The sequence below is a fragment of the Linepithema humile genome, chromosome 6 (assembly GCF_040581485.1).
Source record: "Linepithema humile isolate Giens D197 chromosome 6, Lhum_UNIL_v1.0, whole genome shotgun sequence".
Classification (NCBI taxonomy): Eukaryota; Metazoa; Arthropoda; class Insecta; order Hymenoptera; family Formicidae; genus Linepithema; species Linepithema humile.
Window position 1 is genome coordinate 3150436 of NC_090133.1, and position 18780 is coordinate 3169215.

At 36.8% G+C, this 18780-nt stretch overlaps 2 protein-coding genes and 1 long non-coding RNA gene across 4 annotated transcripts; 1 reads left to right on the forward strand and 2 right to left on the reverse strand.

Annotated features, from left to right (window-relative positions):
* Positions 1-378: 378 nt before the first annotated feature.
* Positions 379-11865, reverse strand: LOC105670626 (uncharacterized). Of its 2 annotated transcripts, XR_010890906.1 has the most exons (8): positions 10238-11865; positions 9944-10131; positions 7393-9480; positions 6519-6706; positions 4493-6318; positions 1389-2123; positions 950-1104; positions 379-876 (listed from the first exon to the last, which is right to left on the reverse strand). It is a non-coding gene; the product is annotated as an uncharacterized lncRNA (long non-coding RNA). The 2 variants fall into 2 exon arrangements; XR_010890905.1 differs by having other exon boundaries at positions 379-1104.
* Positions 11866-12042: 177 nt separating this feature from the next.
* On the forward strand, positions 12043-17690 carry drk (growth factor receptor-bound protein 2 drk). Its single transcript, XM_012364246.2, has 6 exons — positions 12043-12979; positions 14230-14327; positions 14552-14671; positions 14839-15004; positions 15125-15298; positions 15601-17690. The coding sequence occupies exons 1-5, from the start codon at positions 12902-12904 to the stop codon at positions 15296-15298; spliced, it is 636 nt and encodes a 211-aa protein (XP_012219669.1). The 5' UTR covers positions 12043-12901; the 3' UTR covers positions 15601-17690.
* On the reverse strand, positions 15323-18779 carry Polr2E (DNA-directed RNA polymerases I, II, and III subunit Rpb5). The gene is made up of 3 exons (XM_012364247.2): positions 18318-18779; positions 17739-18074; positions 15323-15767 (listed from the first exon to the last, which is right to left on the reverse strand). Exons 1-2 carry the CDS (start codon positions 18617-18619, stop codon positions 17744-17746), a joined length of 633 nt encoding a protein of 210 aa, XP_012219670.1. The 5' UTR covers positions 18620-18779; the 3' UTR covers positions 15323-15767; positions 17739-17743.
* Position 18780: the final 1 nt, after the last annotated feature.

Here is an 18780-nt window from a genome sequence, read left to right on the forward strand (position 1 = left end):
AAACGCATGCAGCCAGCCAATCGTTCGCTCCTCGAGCGTGCACGTGTGTGTAATCGTAGTAGTGTAGCCAACCGAGTGAGGGCAGCGCCTTCGCTCGCCGCCGTCGCGGTTGGCACCCCGCCAGCCTTCTCCGTCGCCCGGTGACCCGCTCCCCGACGAAGAAGCGAGAGAACGAACATTCCCCTCTTTCGCCGCTCACTTGTCCGGACACCACATCTACCGTCAGCTGCGCATTGCGTCCCCCTCTTCGGCGCCGTACTGGAGGATCAGTGAAGTTGCGGCGCTCAGGGATGGATAAAATAACTCGTACTTGTTCCGCTGCTGTTTAGGGATCTGAAAGTACAAACTTTGAAAAAGTACGAATGACGATATCCCCTTACGATGTATATTAATTAACGTACACTAATTAATTTAACATTATGATGTAATCATCTTGTTATTGCATATTTTATAAACTTTGAAGTTGTTGCATTGTTGTGTAAAATTGTAAACAAGTCGAGCTCCTGCTCGGGACGGTAAATTGAGAGGGAAAACGCCTAGGGTTTATTTTTGAAGTTTAGATACACACAGTTTTCAGGTATATATAAATGCGTAAATATAAATTTTCAGATTTTCCTCGCTGCTATTATCTTTGCCCTTTTTTATATCCGCAAATAATAATAATGATGATAATAATGATATTAATAATGATCAATATAAAAGATTGGAGACTCGAGAAACTCATACAATTATGATAACAATAGATTTAAAGCGAATGTTGTACAGTAAATCTCTCTCCAGGGACGCATACTTTGTAACGGATGTCCCGCAATGAAATACCCGACTGTTCCTGGCAGCCACATCAGACTTGATTCTCAGAGGGTGAATTTTGTGCAGCTGCGTTTGAACGATACGTCAGTCTGTGTATTCGCTGAGTTGCGTCCGCTTATGTGATAAAGACGGAGAGTACCTGTAGATTGTGTTCTTTTGAGCCAACCAGTAGAGCATGCCGAGCAGCAATTTATCAAAACAGAAGCATATCGCGTTGTTTGAGTTCCAAAGTCACATGGTCGCACGTTAACTTTGAAAATAATTATTCCTTTTTCACGTAAGAATTGCAATTTCCTGCAAAATGTTAAAGATACTCAACTTTAAAAGGTCAGAGATGCAATAAATGCAATTTTTAATCAGAAAAATGAAAAATAAAGTTTAATAGAAAATAATTTTTTGTGCTAAATTAAAAGATTATAATAAATTTCAGTTTTGAGAAACCACAGAAGGTAAAAGTCATGTTGTAAAATTTATTTATTTTGCATTAAAATATTATATGCGAGAAAAATGTTTGCCTAAAAAAATTGAAAAACTCGAACTCTTGAAAATATTTCAAATTCTTCAAAATTTGATCATACGTTATGAATCATCCTTTCTCCAAAATTAAGTACGGGCTTCGTTGGTTCACCATGTGTTCAGCGGGTCCACTTCGAGTGATACGGGTGAAGTTACGGTAGGAAAAAGGGCGACAAAGGTAAAGGGAGCGTCGCTTTTCTCAGGAGTGTCTTTCTGCGCTCCGACGCCCAGTTGCTCTTTTTTTTTTCTAAACAACTTCAATGCTGTGCGTTTCTAAATTTCAACGGTTTGAATTGTCGGAGTTCGTAGATTCGATCGCCCTTAAAATACCTTTTCCTTTCTGTCCGCCAGACGGAGCTCCGTCAAGCGGAGTGGAACGGAGTGGAGCGCAGAGAAGCGATTGTATGGAGTATAGAGGCACAGGCACGCAGGCCAGACAGATAGGCAGGCAAGCTGGCATGCTGGCAGGCAAACAGGCTGAGTATAAGCCCCAGCAACATAGCCGTCGACTCACCGTTATATGCCTCGTGCCCCCTATACAAAAGAGAAAGGGCCGCCGGAGCCGCGCCGGTCGGTCCGCCCCCTCTGTCCCTCGGGCGCTTGAAATTCAATTCCGGCACTGCCGGTTGGCACGGTTGCCAGATCGTCCCTCGTTCGTTCGTCCGCTCGCCTCGCTCGTTCTCTCTTGCTCTCGCCACCGTTCGTTATCGAACGTTCGATTTACACCGCGCGCGCAGCGCGGGAAGATTTTCGTCGAGACGATACCACCGCGTAGCGGAGACTTTGCAGGGAAAATTCTGAAACAAAATCATGGAAAAATATAAATAATCAATGTATATCCGATGCATAACATTAATACAGTACAATAAAATACAATATTAAATAACAAGGTATGATAAAGAAAAGAAAAAGATGTGGAAATAACGTGATGTATTGCTAGTCGTTAAATCGGTATTCCACTGATTCTCTTATCTCTTTTTGTATCATAAAATTCTAGGAATAAAACGGTTTCCTCGCCGCATGGTTATTTCACCGCAGTGACAAAAAAGCCACCGAGTCGATAAAGCATACTGATGTATATGCATCAAGAGTCGTTATCGTTCTGCGTTCAACGAATACAGTTGATCGGCTTTTGGGAAACAGATCTGGGTGGATTTAAAAATACACATCAATCACAGAAAACAATAATCGTACAATTGTTTTCTACATACTCCTGACAAAGAATTTTTTTCACCTGCAAAGGACACGCCTAGAGAAAGTATAAGGGTCAATGTCAATATCAATTTTTGCTTTAGGGTATACAAGTCAAAAGTTTTGTCTGCACGTAGGTGTATATCTTTCTCACAAGTAAAAAAAAATTCTTTTTCCATGTCTTATCATGTATAAATATAAATAATAATAATTGAGATATACTGTAAAAGCGTTGACGATAACGATATTGAAAAATCCTGAAATTCAACATAAACGTGATATCGAAGAAATATGCAGGAAGTGGGAAATAATATTGCGAGCAGATAATCTTCTACAAGTAGCAAGTCACGAAACATCGTATGAAATAATTATAAAGCAGTTGAAACGAAATCAGGGAAAAATGAATTATTACGAACTTAGAAGCGTGATTCTTTTTGTTTTTACCGTCACGTATAAATAATCAACGATTATACCGTGAAAAAAATTAAATCAAAGCAATATATAAAGAATAAAACTCGTAAATATAAATGAATTGAGAAAAAAATCTTTAGATATACTTGTTACAAATTTGTATTTTATCACAACAGTAGACATTATGTTTGAATCTACTTCCTATCTATTCCTGCTTATTCTTATCTTTCTATTCTTATCTACTTATTTTAACTTTCATGGGAAAAAATGTAAATTAAAAAACCATTAAAATCGCAATTAGGTCGCATAATTAAAATATATAAATAAAGTTCTTTTTCTCTTTTACACCGGCAGCAATTGAGCTACGTCAATAAAAAGGCATGAAAGGAAATGAAAAAGCTTTCAAATTCATCTTTATATAGCTTCAAAGATTATTGATTAAATTTCACGAAATAAATTTCTATCCATCCTATTTCATTCACTCATTTTATAGAGAAGGCGAGACTAGAACCATTAGGACAGAGTCTGTTCAAGGAAATGTATATGTCATAACGAGACGGGAAACGGAAAATTCTGTCGCGCTGTCGAGAGGTCGCGTCGTCATCCACGTGCCTCCCAACGTCCGTGCCTCCCTATGAGAAGAATTAACATCCACACACCTCGAGGGGTATCGCGTAACTGCCACACGATTCGTGTGCCAACATCGCGCCGAACGTGATGCTACGCGGGGAACACGTGGGTAACCTTTCCATCTTTCTCTTTCTCGTCTATCTTTATCTCTTTCTCTCCTACGCTATAATACCTCGTGACAATGTCGTATAGCTCTGACATGCGGACACGGTCGAAGAGAGGCAGTGAGCGAGTGAGCGAGCGAGCGAGCGAGCGAGCTAGCGTGCGAGGGACGAAGCGCTTTATCGCAAGCCAATCCGAGCGCTGTGACCTTGAGCCGCTTCAGAGAGAAATATATATTTAGCTGTGAGCGGAGCGTGTTCGAGCTTCCAACCTAGCGTTCCCTCGTTCGCTCGCTGGCTCGCTCGTCGGGCCTTCTCCGACTCCGAGTCGCCGATCGATATTTATTTATTTACCTCGGAAAGCGCGGAAACACTCGTCAGATTAAAGTCGACCTATGGATATTCATGCACTTAAAGAATATTTAAGCAAAATCAAGTATTTTGCACTTTAATACCATCTAGCAACATTATCGAACTGCAGAACAACTCTTCCACAAAATAGCTGAAAAAAATAAACGCAAAAATTCGTTTTATACATTAAAAGCTTTCTAATATTATGTTAATAAAATGTCATATGAGTATAGAATAGATTAATGGAAAAAAAATTAAACTAACATACGTGGATAACATGTAAATTAGTCAAATCAATACATTTACTATATTTCTTCACAATTATTGAATATTTTTTACATTCAATAATTGAAAAAAAAATTATTTTAAGTATAAAATTATTCATATGTTTAAATCTACATATATATATATAATTCTGTTGCACTGCGATCAGCGCAGCTGCAAACCATCGTTTTGCAATAATCTAGGATAGAGATAAATACCTAGAAAGATATGAGTTGCATGCTGGATATTTCAGCGAGTATTCGCACACGACTATACGGCGGTGGCGATGACGAGTTGGAGAGCGAAGCAGTTCGCCTTGGTCGCTGTGAAACAGCTCGATGCGAGCGAGCGAGCGAATGACGGAATACAGGCGATTTCTGCGCTTGAAAACGTGCTTCGAGGCAACTGGATATCTACAAATAATATAATATTGTTTTTATTACCATTATATTACTCTTATACTCATTTTAGTACTATTGAAAATTACACGATTAATAAATGTAATAAAGTAAAATTATATTATTTTTATTATTATATAATATATTATTATTAATATATAGATGTATAAATATTATGCCACTATGTCTTTTATCTACAATTATATGCTTAGGGAAAAATTCTTTCGAACCATAAAGCCATTTAATGTTTGTTTTAATCACAAAAGATAAGATAAGTTGAAGGTTTTGTTTATGAATTAACTTTAAGGACGCATTTATTAAGACTAATTGAGCAATGATGTTATTAATAGATGATACTTTTCAATTAATATAAGCTAAAATTTATTTTTACAGAAATTTAGTTTAAGATAAAGTTTCTATTTCTTGTGCAAAGGAAATAAGCAATTAATAATATTACAAATGGTCAATTAATAATTTGCCGCCTATCCTCAATGTGGCAATGCTGAGTTTCAAAATCGAATTATAAATTTTGAACTGTAACTATTAATTATAGATATAACTCATTCATTTGTAGACTTTTCAATGTCATCAAATTGACAACTGTATCTCTTACAATCGGATTTCATAGAATCTAATTTTTCCATAATAAGTAAAACGCGCAATTTAATGCAAGACTCGGCGAAGAAAAAGGATTCTATTAATACGATGAAATATTGTACTATTGTGATATTATTGTTATTCTAAAACGTATTCCTACATCGCGTTCTTATTCTGAAAACCATGTAGATATGCAAGAGGCAATCGACCGGTGTTCGAATATATCTTTTCCGCGATTTAAGGCCTTCCGTGATAAGATTGTCATTCATGCATCGTGAATCAGGGACTTTATTTTTAGACCGGCGTCTGAATGAAAGTGGAGTAACCCGTCGTAGTACAACAAGAATAGAAGGAGAATAAGAGAGGAGGAGAGAGCGAGGGGGGAACGAAGCGGTCGCAGGGGGGCAGTAGGGGGAGGGGGCAGGGGTGGCAGACGCTTCTGGGATCCGCGAGTAAATCGTAGTAGATCCTCTGCACACGTGACTCCCATCCCCCTCGCCTCCCCCTTCTGCCGACGCTCGTCTTCGTTCGTCGAACGTGGACACGCGAGACACGCAGCAGCCAGATGTACGCACGTGCGCACTCGGACACGTTCGGTTTACCTACGAAACGACGGCGGTGGAGAGTTCACAGGCGATACATGAAATGATCGACAAGAGTGACGTGTGTGACGACGGCGCGCCGCCGCCGCCGCCGAGTGACGCGTGGGAGCCGAAAGCGTAGATATATGCATGCGTTTGTGTACACAGATATATCTGCAATGTCACGTCACGTAATGTTAAATGGATAGATATTACATAACGCGATGTAATACAACATATACAGTGTCCTATAAAAGGTATATGAAAGATAGCATCGTGCACAACGAAGGAGTAGTACACGGAACATCCCGGCATCAACGGCTTGTGTCCCTTCGATTACTTCCTCGAGACTGTTTGAAGGTGAATTTAGAAAAGTGCTCATTATGTGTGTGTGTGTTCGAGAAGATCTTCCATACGACGGGCTCTTTAGTGTTTCCTCAATTTTGATGCATGATAAATCTTCCTTTCCTGCAAATTTAAATTGGAATAAGATTAATCTTGATTAATTTGTCTCAATCAACGTTCTGCAGTTTAAAAAACTGCAGAAATTGTCAGCATATTTAACGCGTTGTCAGTGATCTTTTTATATCAAGAAATTATTATATATTTTACAAAGTTCCAACGTTAAGTGTTTTTTTAACAAAATGTGGTTTTATATATTTCTGTACCTTCGAAATGCAGTCGTAATCCTGGAAAGTGGCTTGAACCGAAACTAACTCTGACGGATCCCTTAATATGAATAATGTAGAAAAGAAGTACGTGCGATGGTACGGACCGCAATAATACAAAACCACATGTTCTACGCTCATCTGCTTGCTGCCTACGGAAAACCACGTGTTCTGCGCTTCTCTGCTTCCTGCTTGCAAAGAAACTTTATGTTACATTTTTGCCGTGTTAGCGTTGATATATGAGAGTTCTTTAACGTTTAACATAAACATACGTGACTTTGATAAAAAAAAGATATGTAGAATAATTATTCTCTTCAAAAGCTTATCTTTTCTCTTTAAATTGTTCTTCTATATGACTTATAAATTCAAAGATAAATGAGCGCGAGAGTAAAATTTATATATATGGCACATAGTACCATATTTTATACAGATAAAAAGTTAAATTAATATTGGCAATGTATGCCAAAAACAGAGAAAGAAAAGTAGAAAAAGCAGAAAAAAAAGAGAAGTAGCTAATACAATTATTTTTTAAATAAAGAGGCATTAATATATCATGTCTGAAATAAATAAATTAATTAGTATCGTAATTATTCACAATGTTTACCATATTATAATTGTATAGTATTATCAATAGTAGTAGTAATTTTAAAATAGCAATAACTATATATAATAACTATAACAATGTAATATAGTAACATAACAACGGTGTATTATACATATAAAGTATCAACGAAATGCCCGCAAAATTATCATGATTGCAATCACTGCAAATCGCCGTGATGTTTTTTTTCGAAAAACAAATTATTCTCGATTAAGATCTCCGCGGCGTGTCATGAGCGATTTTTCAGTCACCCTGTAGCGACAAAAGACATACATCCGTACAGTGTAGCGGCGGCATACACATGCGTCGCGCGAACGCGCGATTCAATAAGTGGCAGGCCGAGATCATTGACACGCAGCGTGGTGTGCCGCGTGGCTGCGAAGGTTGTACTACGATGTTTACGGTTTAATTCGAGATATACTCGAAATGTCACGTGTGCACGCGGTCGCGTACACGCCGCCGGGAAATGCCGGAAAGGTGGTGGAGCGGAGTAGGGGGAGGAAAGCAGAGGAGGTACGCGGAGGGTGCGAAGATCGACGTGCCGTCGCACGCGGAGAGTGAGTCACCGCTGTTACGTGCCCCGACACTCTCCCGTCCCTCCCGCCTCCTGCCACTGCTGTTCCTCCTCGCCGACGACAACTCGGGGTCTATCGTTCGTGGTTCTATCAACTGGGTCAGTACTGCTCGCCCACTCGTTCCCCTTGTTTTCAAGCGATACGAAAGATCGCTGTTGTTGCGATGTTCAGAAGCACGGCAGAGTAAGCAAATTGATGAGGCGCGGATCTTCGCTACTATTTTAGATTCTAGTGATTTAATCCAGGCTGGAAGACTGAATCTTGGAATTGAAGAACGCAGTTGGATATTTTAGACGCTTGAATTTTCCATAAGATCCTGAAAAGATTTCGCTGTAGCAAAGCCTGGATAGAAGATAAAATCAAGTGATAAATGCAGAGAGAATCTAACGATAATTTGCAATATGAGAAAAAAATTAATAAATTTGAACAGTCAACTATGATGGAGATGCGTTCAACAGATGTGTCAGATAATTATTAAAGAGTTAATAAAAACCATTTATAATCATTGCATAATTGTCAGTCGCATAAAAGTTTCCATCATCTATTATCCATCAAACACTTGAATCTATTAGACACTGAATTCACAAGATTGCAAAAACCCTTGAATTTTTTTTGGATTATCACAGAATTTTTCTAATATATGAATATTTTGCGTTACTATTTTTATTGCTAAAATTTCTCTCGGGGCTAAAGCTGTCGGACTTTTATATATCTCTATAGTATTTATCTCTTGACATTCGGGAATTCCGAGAGAGAATAAAAAGATTGTCAGGGGAGGTTTAAATGATGCGAATGCGACGCGCTCTCACGCAACGAGTGTGCGTATTGTATAGCGAGAGTTTGCCTCGTCATGATGTGTCGCAAGTCACGCAACTTGGTTTTATGTTATAACCCAAAGTTTTGAGAGTTCTTATACAGCAACATACGTCTGTTAACGCAATCCAGTAATTTGGCAGAAGCATTTAAAAATTTTAAATTAATCCGAAAATAAATTTTACTGTAATCGATTTGATCAAAATAATTTTATTTCAACTGATATCTCTGACTCTTTGTTCCTTTATTCTTCTTTAAACATTCTTGTTTAAAAGAAATAATTTTGTCACGAATTATAAATAAATCAAGTAAGTTTAAAATTAAAGCTTAAGAGACTTGACGCTAGTAGTTTTTTTCTTTTTAATAAAGATGCTAAGAATGAGTATATCGAGTGAATCAATCTTTTTAAGAAAGCCGTATAAGAACAAAAATTGAATATTGAATACTTAAGATTACTTCGTTTTCGAATTACTAGAATTATAATCAGTATATTTGAAAGTGACGTGAGAATACTTTATTTGTATTTTGCATCAACCTGGAACGCCCAGAATCAGAGGAAAAACAGTATTAGCTGGCACGTTACCAGAATGGCCCGCGAGAGGTCGGTCTTTCGCTGCGCCTCGCAAGCCGTCCTACGTGCTGTACGAGAACGCGGCCAGGTCGCGCCGCCGCCGCCACCATCGCCGTCGCTGCTGGATTTGATGACGTAAGAGAATAAAAACAGCACAAAGGCTTGCTGGTTCATTAGCGCAAACTGTATGGCATCCCCCAGCCGATCGCGCGTGCGGCGCAATCTTTGTCCTTTGACTCCGGCACATGTTTGTAGATCGTCACCGTCAGCGTCGATTCGTCGAATCGCCGTCGTCGCGACCGCTGAATTATTCACAGCTCCATTCCGTCGCGCGTCGCAACATTCTTGAAGAATAAACTCTTCGAATTTCACGGTCGCATTGAGTCTTTGGATTCTCGAGACCTAGAATCATTGATAAGCGATGAGGATGTTGAAGTATTGTAAATGAAATAAAATTAAGTTAAATTAAGAATTTTCCTATATCTAAAAAAAATGTTTTCGTATAGTTTCATGTTAATATATTACTAGAAAAAAGTACATTAAAACATAAATTATTAAAAAATTCTCTTTATCTGTATTTTAAATTAATTAATTTAACATTATTTTATTTTATTAATTAGCCAATTCAATTTTAAGTTTTGTATTTTAATTTTATATGATTTAAGTTAATTTAATTTAATATTGAACTTTATTTAATTTAACTTTATTATAAATTAACTAACTCAGTTTTATTTTAATTAAAACAGTTAATTCATTTACAGTTAAAAAACTTATACCTTTAATTTAAATAATATTTAATAAGATATTTGCATCAAGTTTTCACAACGTGATGCGAGATTATATTGCAGTTGCACCTGGCCTTTACCTGTGCAGGTGCTTAGGAAAGCTTCATGGAGGACTTCTTCTCCCTGTGTTTTATGGACTTTTTATTACAAAATAACTTTAAACCGCTTGCACCTGGTAATGCACCTTCCATTTAAAAAGATGTTTGATTTTTTTTCAACTTGTCCCTTTGATTAAAAATAGATTTAGTTCGCTGGTTTGCTTGCTTATCTGCAATTTATAAATTATAAAATTTTAAACCATAAAACATGTTCAAAAATGTATACATTACGTACAAATTAAAAACTTATATATACATTGAGAATATTCTTATTACATTTTCTTATAGAGTTGTGAAAGTAATCCTCAACATTCTCCACTGGCGATTTTCATTACCGAGAATCACTTTCGAGAGTGATACTTTCAAGCATACGTATACTCTCACGTTAGAATCCTTTCGAATAAGCAGTCTCTTATGTCTTTGTGTTGAGAACATTTTATATTAGAATCCAGAAAGAGAGATCAAGTAATCTACATGGTCAGAAATTCAGAAATTCCAATAATGGAATTTTTGTTGTTGAATTCCTCGTAAATTAACGTAAAAATTCATATAATTGTTTATTCTTCGAAAAATTCGAAGACTGAGGTTCGAAATTTTAGATATCCAACGTTCTATCGACGATGAAAAAGCGGAATACTTCAAATCCGAAGAGTTTATGTTCTCAGGAGTGCCTTGCGAACGTGCTCAGTATCCAAGGACTCAAACATCCGTGACCGAAACGGCTCACGAGTTTGCGCGAAGAACGCGAGACGAATGCCTACGTAAGCGAATGGACAGGCTTGCTTGCTTGCTTGCATTTCTGTCCCCTTCTCTATCGCCCTGACGGAGGGCGGAGGAGACTGTGAGAGCAGAAGAGATGGGGGCAAAGGGGGTGAAAAACACCTGTTACGGACTACCGTAAACACGAGGTGTTCTGTTTATTTTCGTACTACGATGCCTGTTTCGTACTGCATTAGAATCACGGCCCGTTCATTGTCACATCACACGAACTGTCTCACTCTGCTTTATCGAGTGTTGCACAAGCACGATATGGCGAACAAGATGGCACCACTTCTCGACCTCGCAATGACGTACACTTTACCAATGAATCAAGTTACAAAAATAATTTTTTTTTTTAAGTAATATTAAGTATGTTGATGTCTTCAATTGATTTTTCAATGTAATCAATCATGACAAGAATAAAGTTTAAATATAATATAAATTTGAACTGAAAAAAATACTTTTCAATTTTAGCCAGTTATGTAATTACGATTTTCTTCCATTATCTATAGCTTTTTATCGAAGAAATGCGATGATGAATAGTTGTTCGATTTTTATACTTTTTGCATCTCAATCAAGGAGACTATCTTAGGTAATATCGCTATGTTGTATGACTTCGATCATCTTCAGCTGCATTGAATCATATATTTGATCACAAATCAATTACGAATTTTACCTTTAATGTATATATCATACACGTATACATCCGTGCGCACGTACCATAACCCGGATAGCACAAAATATCCTGGGGACATCCCGGATATCCTCAGGTGCTATCCTTTTGCGCTATGTGGAACATACAATTTAATTGAAACCAACAAAAAGTTAACCTTATTCCGCCATGATAATTTTCTTTCTTACCTATATTTTACATTTGCGGTGTTTTATTGTTTTACCTTTCATTCTATATCTATGACGATAGTAGAGTTCCTGCCACAAACGATTTCTTTATTCAAGAATCATCCGTCTTGACGCAAGTTCCAGGAAACAATTTGCATGTTTTCTCATAATTTCCCTCTCTGACGCTCGAGTTCCGCTTCTGACGTCACAGCGCAATACGCAAGTGAACGCTGACGTAAGTGTCGCCAACTTGCGAAAGTCGCCATCGTTTGAGCAAATTTAGATATATCGCATCTCGCTTCACTAAATTTCATTTGGTACCCATGGTGCGAAGTGCGACGTCACGTCATGCGCAATGGCCGACTGCGCAGATTACGACGAGTGATATCGAGCAATGCCGAATCCGGCCGCGTAACGCCGAACGCCACCGAATCTATCCGAACAAAACGAATATAACATAGTGTAATGCCTGATAAGCCAGCGAAAGACTGTTGTGATAGTGCGCGCATTCATTTTTTGACAGCTCGCTGTGTACAACTCGTCACGGATACGATTCGCGGCGAGAAAAATATGATGTTGAGGCTCTGAGTCCGGGCTTTGGATAGCGGATCTGTCGGGAGCGACTGTGGGTTAGGTGTGAGTGAGTGGGTGCGCATCGGTACTCTCTTACGTGCGCTCTTCGTGTCCTGTTACACACATACACACGTACACATAGAGCGGGAGTATAGTATCCTTCTTATCCTTCGAGCGACACCGCCCGCCCGGCGCCAGGACAAAGGACGGTGACGTCGGTGCCATCGCAAGCAAAAACTGCATAAATACGACTCCAATAGCATCCCGTCTCCCGTTCCCGCTCTCTCTTTTTAACGCACACTTAATATAGCGCACTGTGCATCTCATACACGCTATATTGTACGTACGGTGTCACTCCTCTTCCTGTGCTTTGTGCACGGTCCCTCTCTTTCTCTCCTACAACTTTTGTATCGCCTTCTCGCTCCCGCTAAAGAGAATTTCATATCATTCCTAGTGAATTTCATATCGCCTTTTTTATACCTACCTACCTGCCTACTCATACGATAGATACGCGTGGCTCGCGTGCGTGCGTGCGTACTTGCTTGCACAGCGAACGCATTTTCTCTTTTCCTCCATCTTGCATCTCTTTCTCTCCTTTTCTCTCCTCCCTCTTTCCTCTCCGGTGTATTTCCTCGCGGTCGGGACATAGCACTCCGTTCTGCGTCTCGTACGGTGCGAAAACCAGCGTTATAGTGAGCGCCCTCTCTCGCTCCCTCCAGCGGCTCGTCGTCTCCCGTTTCCCGTCGACTCCGTCGTCCCGGAGGAAGAATGGAGGCGATAGCGAAGCACGACTTCACGGCGACCGCCGAGGATGAGCTCAGCTTTCGCAGAAGTCAGGTCCTGAAGGTTGGTAGAGAATTTAGGAAGCAACCTGGTTTTTTTTCCTCATTCGTCACCTGGTCATGATGGCTTGACCTGGCTTGGTGGTCGCTCGGTCGGCCAACGGCGAGGCGCGCCGCGTCGCGTCGCGACGGTCACGAGACCACCGACGATCCCGAAATTTCTACCATCCGTCTGTCTGCTTACAGCGACGACTCGTTCGTCGGCCGATGCACCCTGCGAGAAATTGATTGTTATTGTTGCATGTGTACAGCACGGCATGTGTATATACGAGATATATATGCGGTCGATTGGTTTTCGTTATACTAAAGAGCTATTGCGCCTGACGTAAACGCTCGCACGTTTTATTGCACGATAACGATTGTTATTGTTTGCAATAATAACAATAGCGACGTGTCTGTAAAGGAATGCTATTACTAGATCTATTCCTTTCACAGAGCTTTCTTGCCTCGTTTGTATTCAAAAGAACATCCGCATGCAGGCATGTATTTAAGGCTTTGATGAAATAGTTGAAAAATGTGAAAGGAAGAATAACAAACAAATAGATTTATTAGGTATTTTATGATATTTGTTACGAAATTGTTCAAATTTAATTTTTATTAAGTGTGAGATAAGAGCAGTTGTGCTTATTTTAGAAGAGATTTTTATATAGAAATTTTTGAATTTATTTATTGAAGTTTTTACAAGATTAAAAATTTGGCAAAGCTTGCGATACAATTATAGATTGTAAAAGAATAATTATTAATAAAAACAAATTTCTAAAGTTTTTTTTATTCAAAATCTAAAGATTTAAAATTACAAATAATTTGTATTTTAATTTATCATGCACAGTAAATGTTTTCAGTGCAATAATAATAATATTGTAGTGTTCAATAAAGTAATATTGAAAATTTTACATCTTTAGTTGCATAGATACTTAAATTATACATTTAGAATCATATATAAATTAAATATATATTATATATCAAGAATCTATGAAAACTATAATCATTATAGCATAATTAAAAGAATAAATAACTATTAAAATAACATTATAAATATTTTGTAACTTACATAACAAATTCCTCAAATGCAACAGATATGACTAATTTTTTCTTTTTCTATTATACTTAGTTTCTATTTTTTGCCTCCGTTCTAAAATATTAATATAAAAGTATTAATGTACTGAGATGTATGATGTATATATTTGTAGATCTATGTATTACATTTTCTGTATGTAAAATATATAATCTTACTTTTTATGTAATACATTGCAGATTTTGAATATGGAAGATGACATGAATTGGTACAGAGCTGAATTGGATTCCAGAGAAGGACTTATACCCAGTAATTACATTGAGATGAAAAGTCATGAGTATGTATCATAAATAAATTATAATAATTAAAAAATATATATGTTACTATAATGTTTTTGAAATAGAAAAAAATCTAAATACTTACTTTTGCTAGTAAACCATATAAAATTTTATGTAAAATTGCTTTCTTTACTTTCTGAAGTCTTTTTCACAAAAATATATTTAGCGTGATTTTTACATAGAAAATTAATTAATTTTTTTACCTTTTTTATGCTTTTTATAGTTGGTACTACGGAAGGATAACCAGAGCAGACGCTGAAAGATTACTGATGAACAAACATGAAGGTGCCTTTCTGATCAGAATCAGTGAAAGCTCTCCTGGTGATTTCTCCTTATCAGTAAAGTAAGTATTTTTTGTTATATTGAAATTTTTTATGCTTAAAAGAGACAAGACATTTATCAATATTACATAGAATTTCCTGTATTAACATTATGAATTAATTGCACATAATATTAATATTACAAATTATTAAGGAAATATGAAATAAAATGGTCAAATTTTACCTACAGATGCTCCGATGGTGTGCAACATTTTAAAGTATTAAGAGACGCACAAGGAAAGTTCTTTTTGTGGGTCGTCAAGTTCAATAGCCTCAACGAACTTGTAGAATATCATCGCACAGCGTCTGTTTCTCGCTCGCAGGATGTTAAATTACGCGACATGATACCGGAGGAAGTAAGAACTAATGCAAACTATTTTTTCTTTAACTAAGCTATATCTACTTGCTCAAAAACCTGTCGAGAAAAATAATTATTTTTATATCATAATATAAAGTTAATTTGTTGTGTCTTTCAGTGCCTAGTGCAAGCGCTCTACGATTTCACACCACAGGAACCCGGCGAATTGGAGTTCCGACGAGGCGATGTAATTACTGTCACAGATCGCACAGATCAGCATTGGTGGCATGGAGAGATCGGCAATAGACGGGGACTTTTCCCGTCTACCTACGTTACGCCATACCACTCCTAGGTAAGGAATCAATTCATCTGGCAATTGTTCAGTATCTAACTGTCGTTTATTTTATATTTATGTATAATAAAATGGCTGTTTCATCAATATTAATTGATTTCATCAATTTCATCAACCCATTAATTATAATCAAGCTTTATAATCATCAAAACTTATTACGTGTGCGACAACTTTTGACGAAATATAAAGTTAAAAATTTATTAAAAATGTAAAAAAAGAATATTGAGAGAGAGAGAGAGAGAATGCATTACTGTTGTGCAGTAAAAAAATATTTTGACTTAATTATTAACATGATTTTTCAGGCTTCACATGGCCGGGTGCGCAGAGGTCGTTGGGAACAGCGGCCACCTTATCCCACCACTCTCACTTATAGGATCCGATTCGCGGCGGATTTGATAAACAATATTTTACAAACCTCACCTATCGAATGGGCTGCCAGGGTGTACTGGTGGTCCCGCCGAAAAGTTCTCTGAAACACGATTAAAAGCGAATTAATTATATACTCCAATGCCAAAATCCTCCGATATCGAAGAAGGATAATCGCATTTTATTTAAATGAAGGACACAAAAAGAGAAACTACATCGAAAATTCGAGCTCGAGGATAAAACGACATCAAGTTTTTTAAAACGAATTAAGTATTTAAAAAAATGTCCGACGATATACAAAGGTTCCGAAGATGTCTAATGTTATCCGAGAGTCCAAGGATCTAAGAATGTGTTTACGAAATGTCTAGGGATCTAAGGATGCCTAAAAGATGCCTAAGGATCTTAGGATTCAAGCATTTATAGAATTCTAACAATCTATAATGATCCTTTATCTAAGAGTTGTCTAAGTATCTATAGATATCCAAGGATCTAAGGATTCCGAGAGAGGAGTCGCGTTCGAGGATAATCGAATATGTATATTTTTGTTTTCCTTTTTTTTTTGTAAACCTTTTTGACGACTCTACTCTTTCTTTACTTATTGCGTAAAGCATGGAAGTTTGTAGCATTATTGTGTAATTATTAATATTATTATTATTATCTTTTATGGTTATTATTATTATTATGACTATTAATGCGTTATGTTACATTTTATTGATAACAATATATTATATTAATTATATGGTCGCGTGTGCTCTTTTACTTGCGCCCAACTAATACTAACTCCTTCAGTTAGTAGTGTCGCGAGATAATGCGCTGTATCAGTAGCAATTTTATCTCGCATCACTTCTAAGGAGTGATCGGTCTGCTTGTTATATGCTGGTGAGTGTGCCATTCGGAAGACTTTTCCTATTGTCGTACGCTTTTAGTTTTATCAACCGACCGCAATAAACCTTGGAAGCGGAAATCCGCGTCTTACGATCGATATCTTTGTCGTTTCGCCGGCTTTAATAACAACGCTCGACGTTTACTCTTCACAATTAAGATCAAGACACTAGGATAAATATTAATTTCGGATCTAATAGAGATATTACGTAGTGCAATTTAAATTTGGGGAAAGACATTGTCAAAAATCGGCCTCGACTGAGCCTAAGCACATTTAAAGACTTAACGAACTAAGTATATGATGTAAGAAGTTTAAGTTTCCGACTGATCATTTTTTTATCCCGACAAACCGTTAACAAATTTTGTATTTAAATATGCCTTTAATTAAATTAATGTGCAAATCAAGAAAAATTGGACGAACTATAAAGCAAAATGGAAAAAAAATATTAATAAGAAAAACCTAGTGAGAGACGGTATATTATAATGCGTAATTGGAATGCATCTCATGACCAAATATAATTAGATTTGAAAAATATATGCTTAGTGGAATTGCTCGGTGAATTATTTAACATTCATTAATTAATCATTCATTAATGAATAAACCGATAAAATACTCCGAGAAAAAAATTCTGCTATTGACATACTTTTACTTTAGAGCACATTGTATAGCATGATACTTTTGGACCAAACAATGTATAATAATAATAATGATAATAATAACGAAATAAATGTTTCTGCAGCCAGGCGATCAATGTGCGATTCTTATGAGTCGCGATCTCTTTTGTATGATCGTTGTTTCCGTAATAAACTTAAGCTATATTTTAATATCGACTATAAGTGTAAGCTGAGGAGTTGCGCAAGCGAGATACGCATTTTACGCATATAATCGCCGTACAAGTGCATTAAAATACAAAAGTCATCGGTGAAAAATAAAAACAAGACATATTCATAAATGTGAAAATCATAACTACTCACTATTTCTGCAGATTGTACGATGTTTAATATACAATGCCAGATAGTTTCTTGCATAGCAATATTATATTATGATTATAGTGATTATTATAGTAGCATGATGGTACAACAACAGGTATGAGACAATGCGCTATTATACAATGCTGGTACAATAAATAGCAAATTCAAAATTTATAGTATTTTTTATTAAAAATTATTTTATTATTATGTTATATTATACCTTTCTTAACAAACGAGTCTGTAGGATATATATCTTCCAGCAGTCTCTGAAGGTCTGATGATTTTGACAACTTGTCCACGTTTCAGACCAAAGTATCGTGCCACCGGGTCATTAACTTGAATCCTCATTAGTTGATTTTCCTTCAATTTGTACCTTGTCAGTAGTTCTTCTTTTTCATCTGGAGTTAAAACAATATGCTCCGGTACTAGTTCATGTTCCGTTATGTTAATAAGCAATTCAGATTCTAAAAATTGCTCCAATATATATTTCGGAGCCATGTCGATTAGAGACTGCTTAGCTGAGGGTGTCATGCCTTGCTGAACAACAATGATTGCTCTGTAATAGATAATAGCATTGTTAATAATAAAATATTGATAACAAAATTGTGATCTTTCATACGTATTAAGAATAAGAGAAATTTTCATATATTTTTAACAATATTTAATAAGGTCGAAAAATATAGAAATTATTTAAGATTAATCAAAAATTATTATTCCAAAAATGATTACTTTCGACAAATATTATTCATATAAATTATAAAACAAGATAATATTAAAAGAGATATTAATATTATATCACCTGTGAATCTTCTCTTCCTGCATACGCTGACAGTAAGTCTTGATAGTTTTGATACCAATTTTTGGCTCATCGGGAAAAAAGACGAACAATTGATCGGTAGGATCGTCGTTGTGTGCTACTAAAACGATAAGATCACTTCTAGCCGGCCTCTTCTCGCTAGGTTTATCGCCAAATTGTTCTTTGAATTGTTCCAAGCTTTGATCCAATTCATCTTGCGTGACTAGATAACCTCTATCGTGGCATAATTGCATTACTGTCTTCCTGATGCGCCACAATTTGTAGGTCTCATCTTCATCATCCATAATTGATGTCAAAAATCAGAATTTTCAAATTGTCAGCGTATATCTTAGATTGCTAATAAGCTCAGCAAAGTGTTTATCACTTCACGTGCGAACACATTACAAACACCGCGAATATCGATATAAAATAATCATTGTGAAAAGAAATATTAGATGGCGAACTC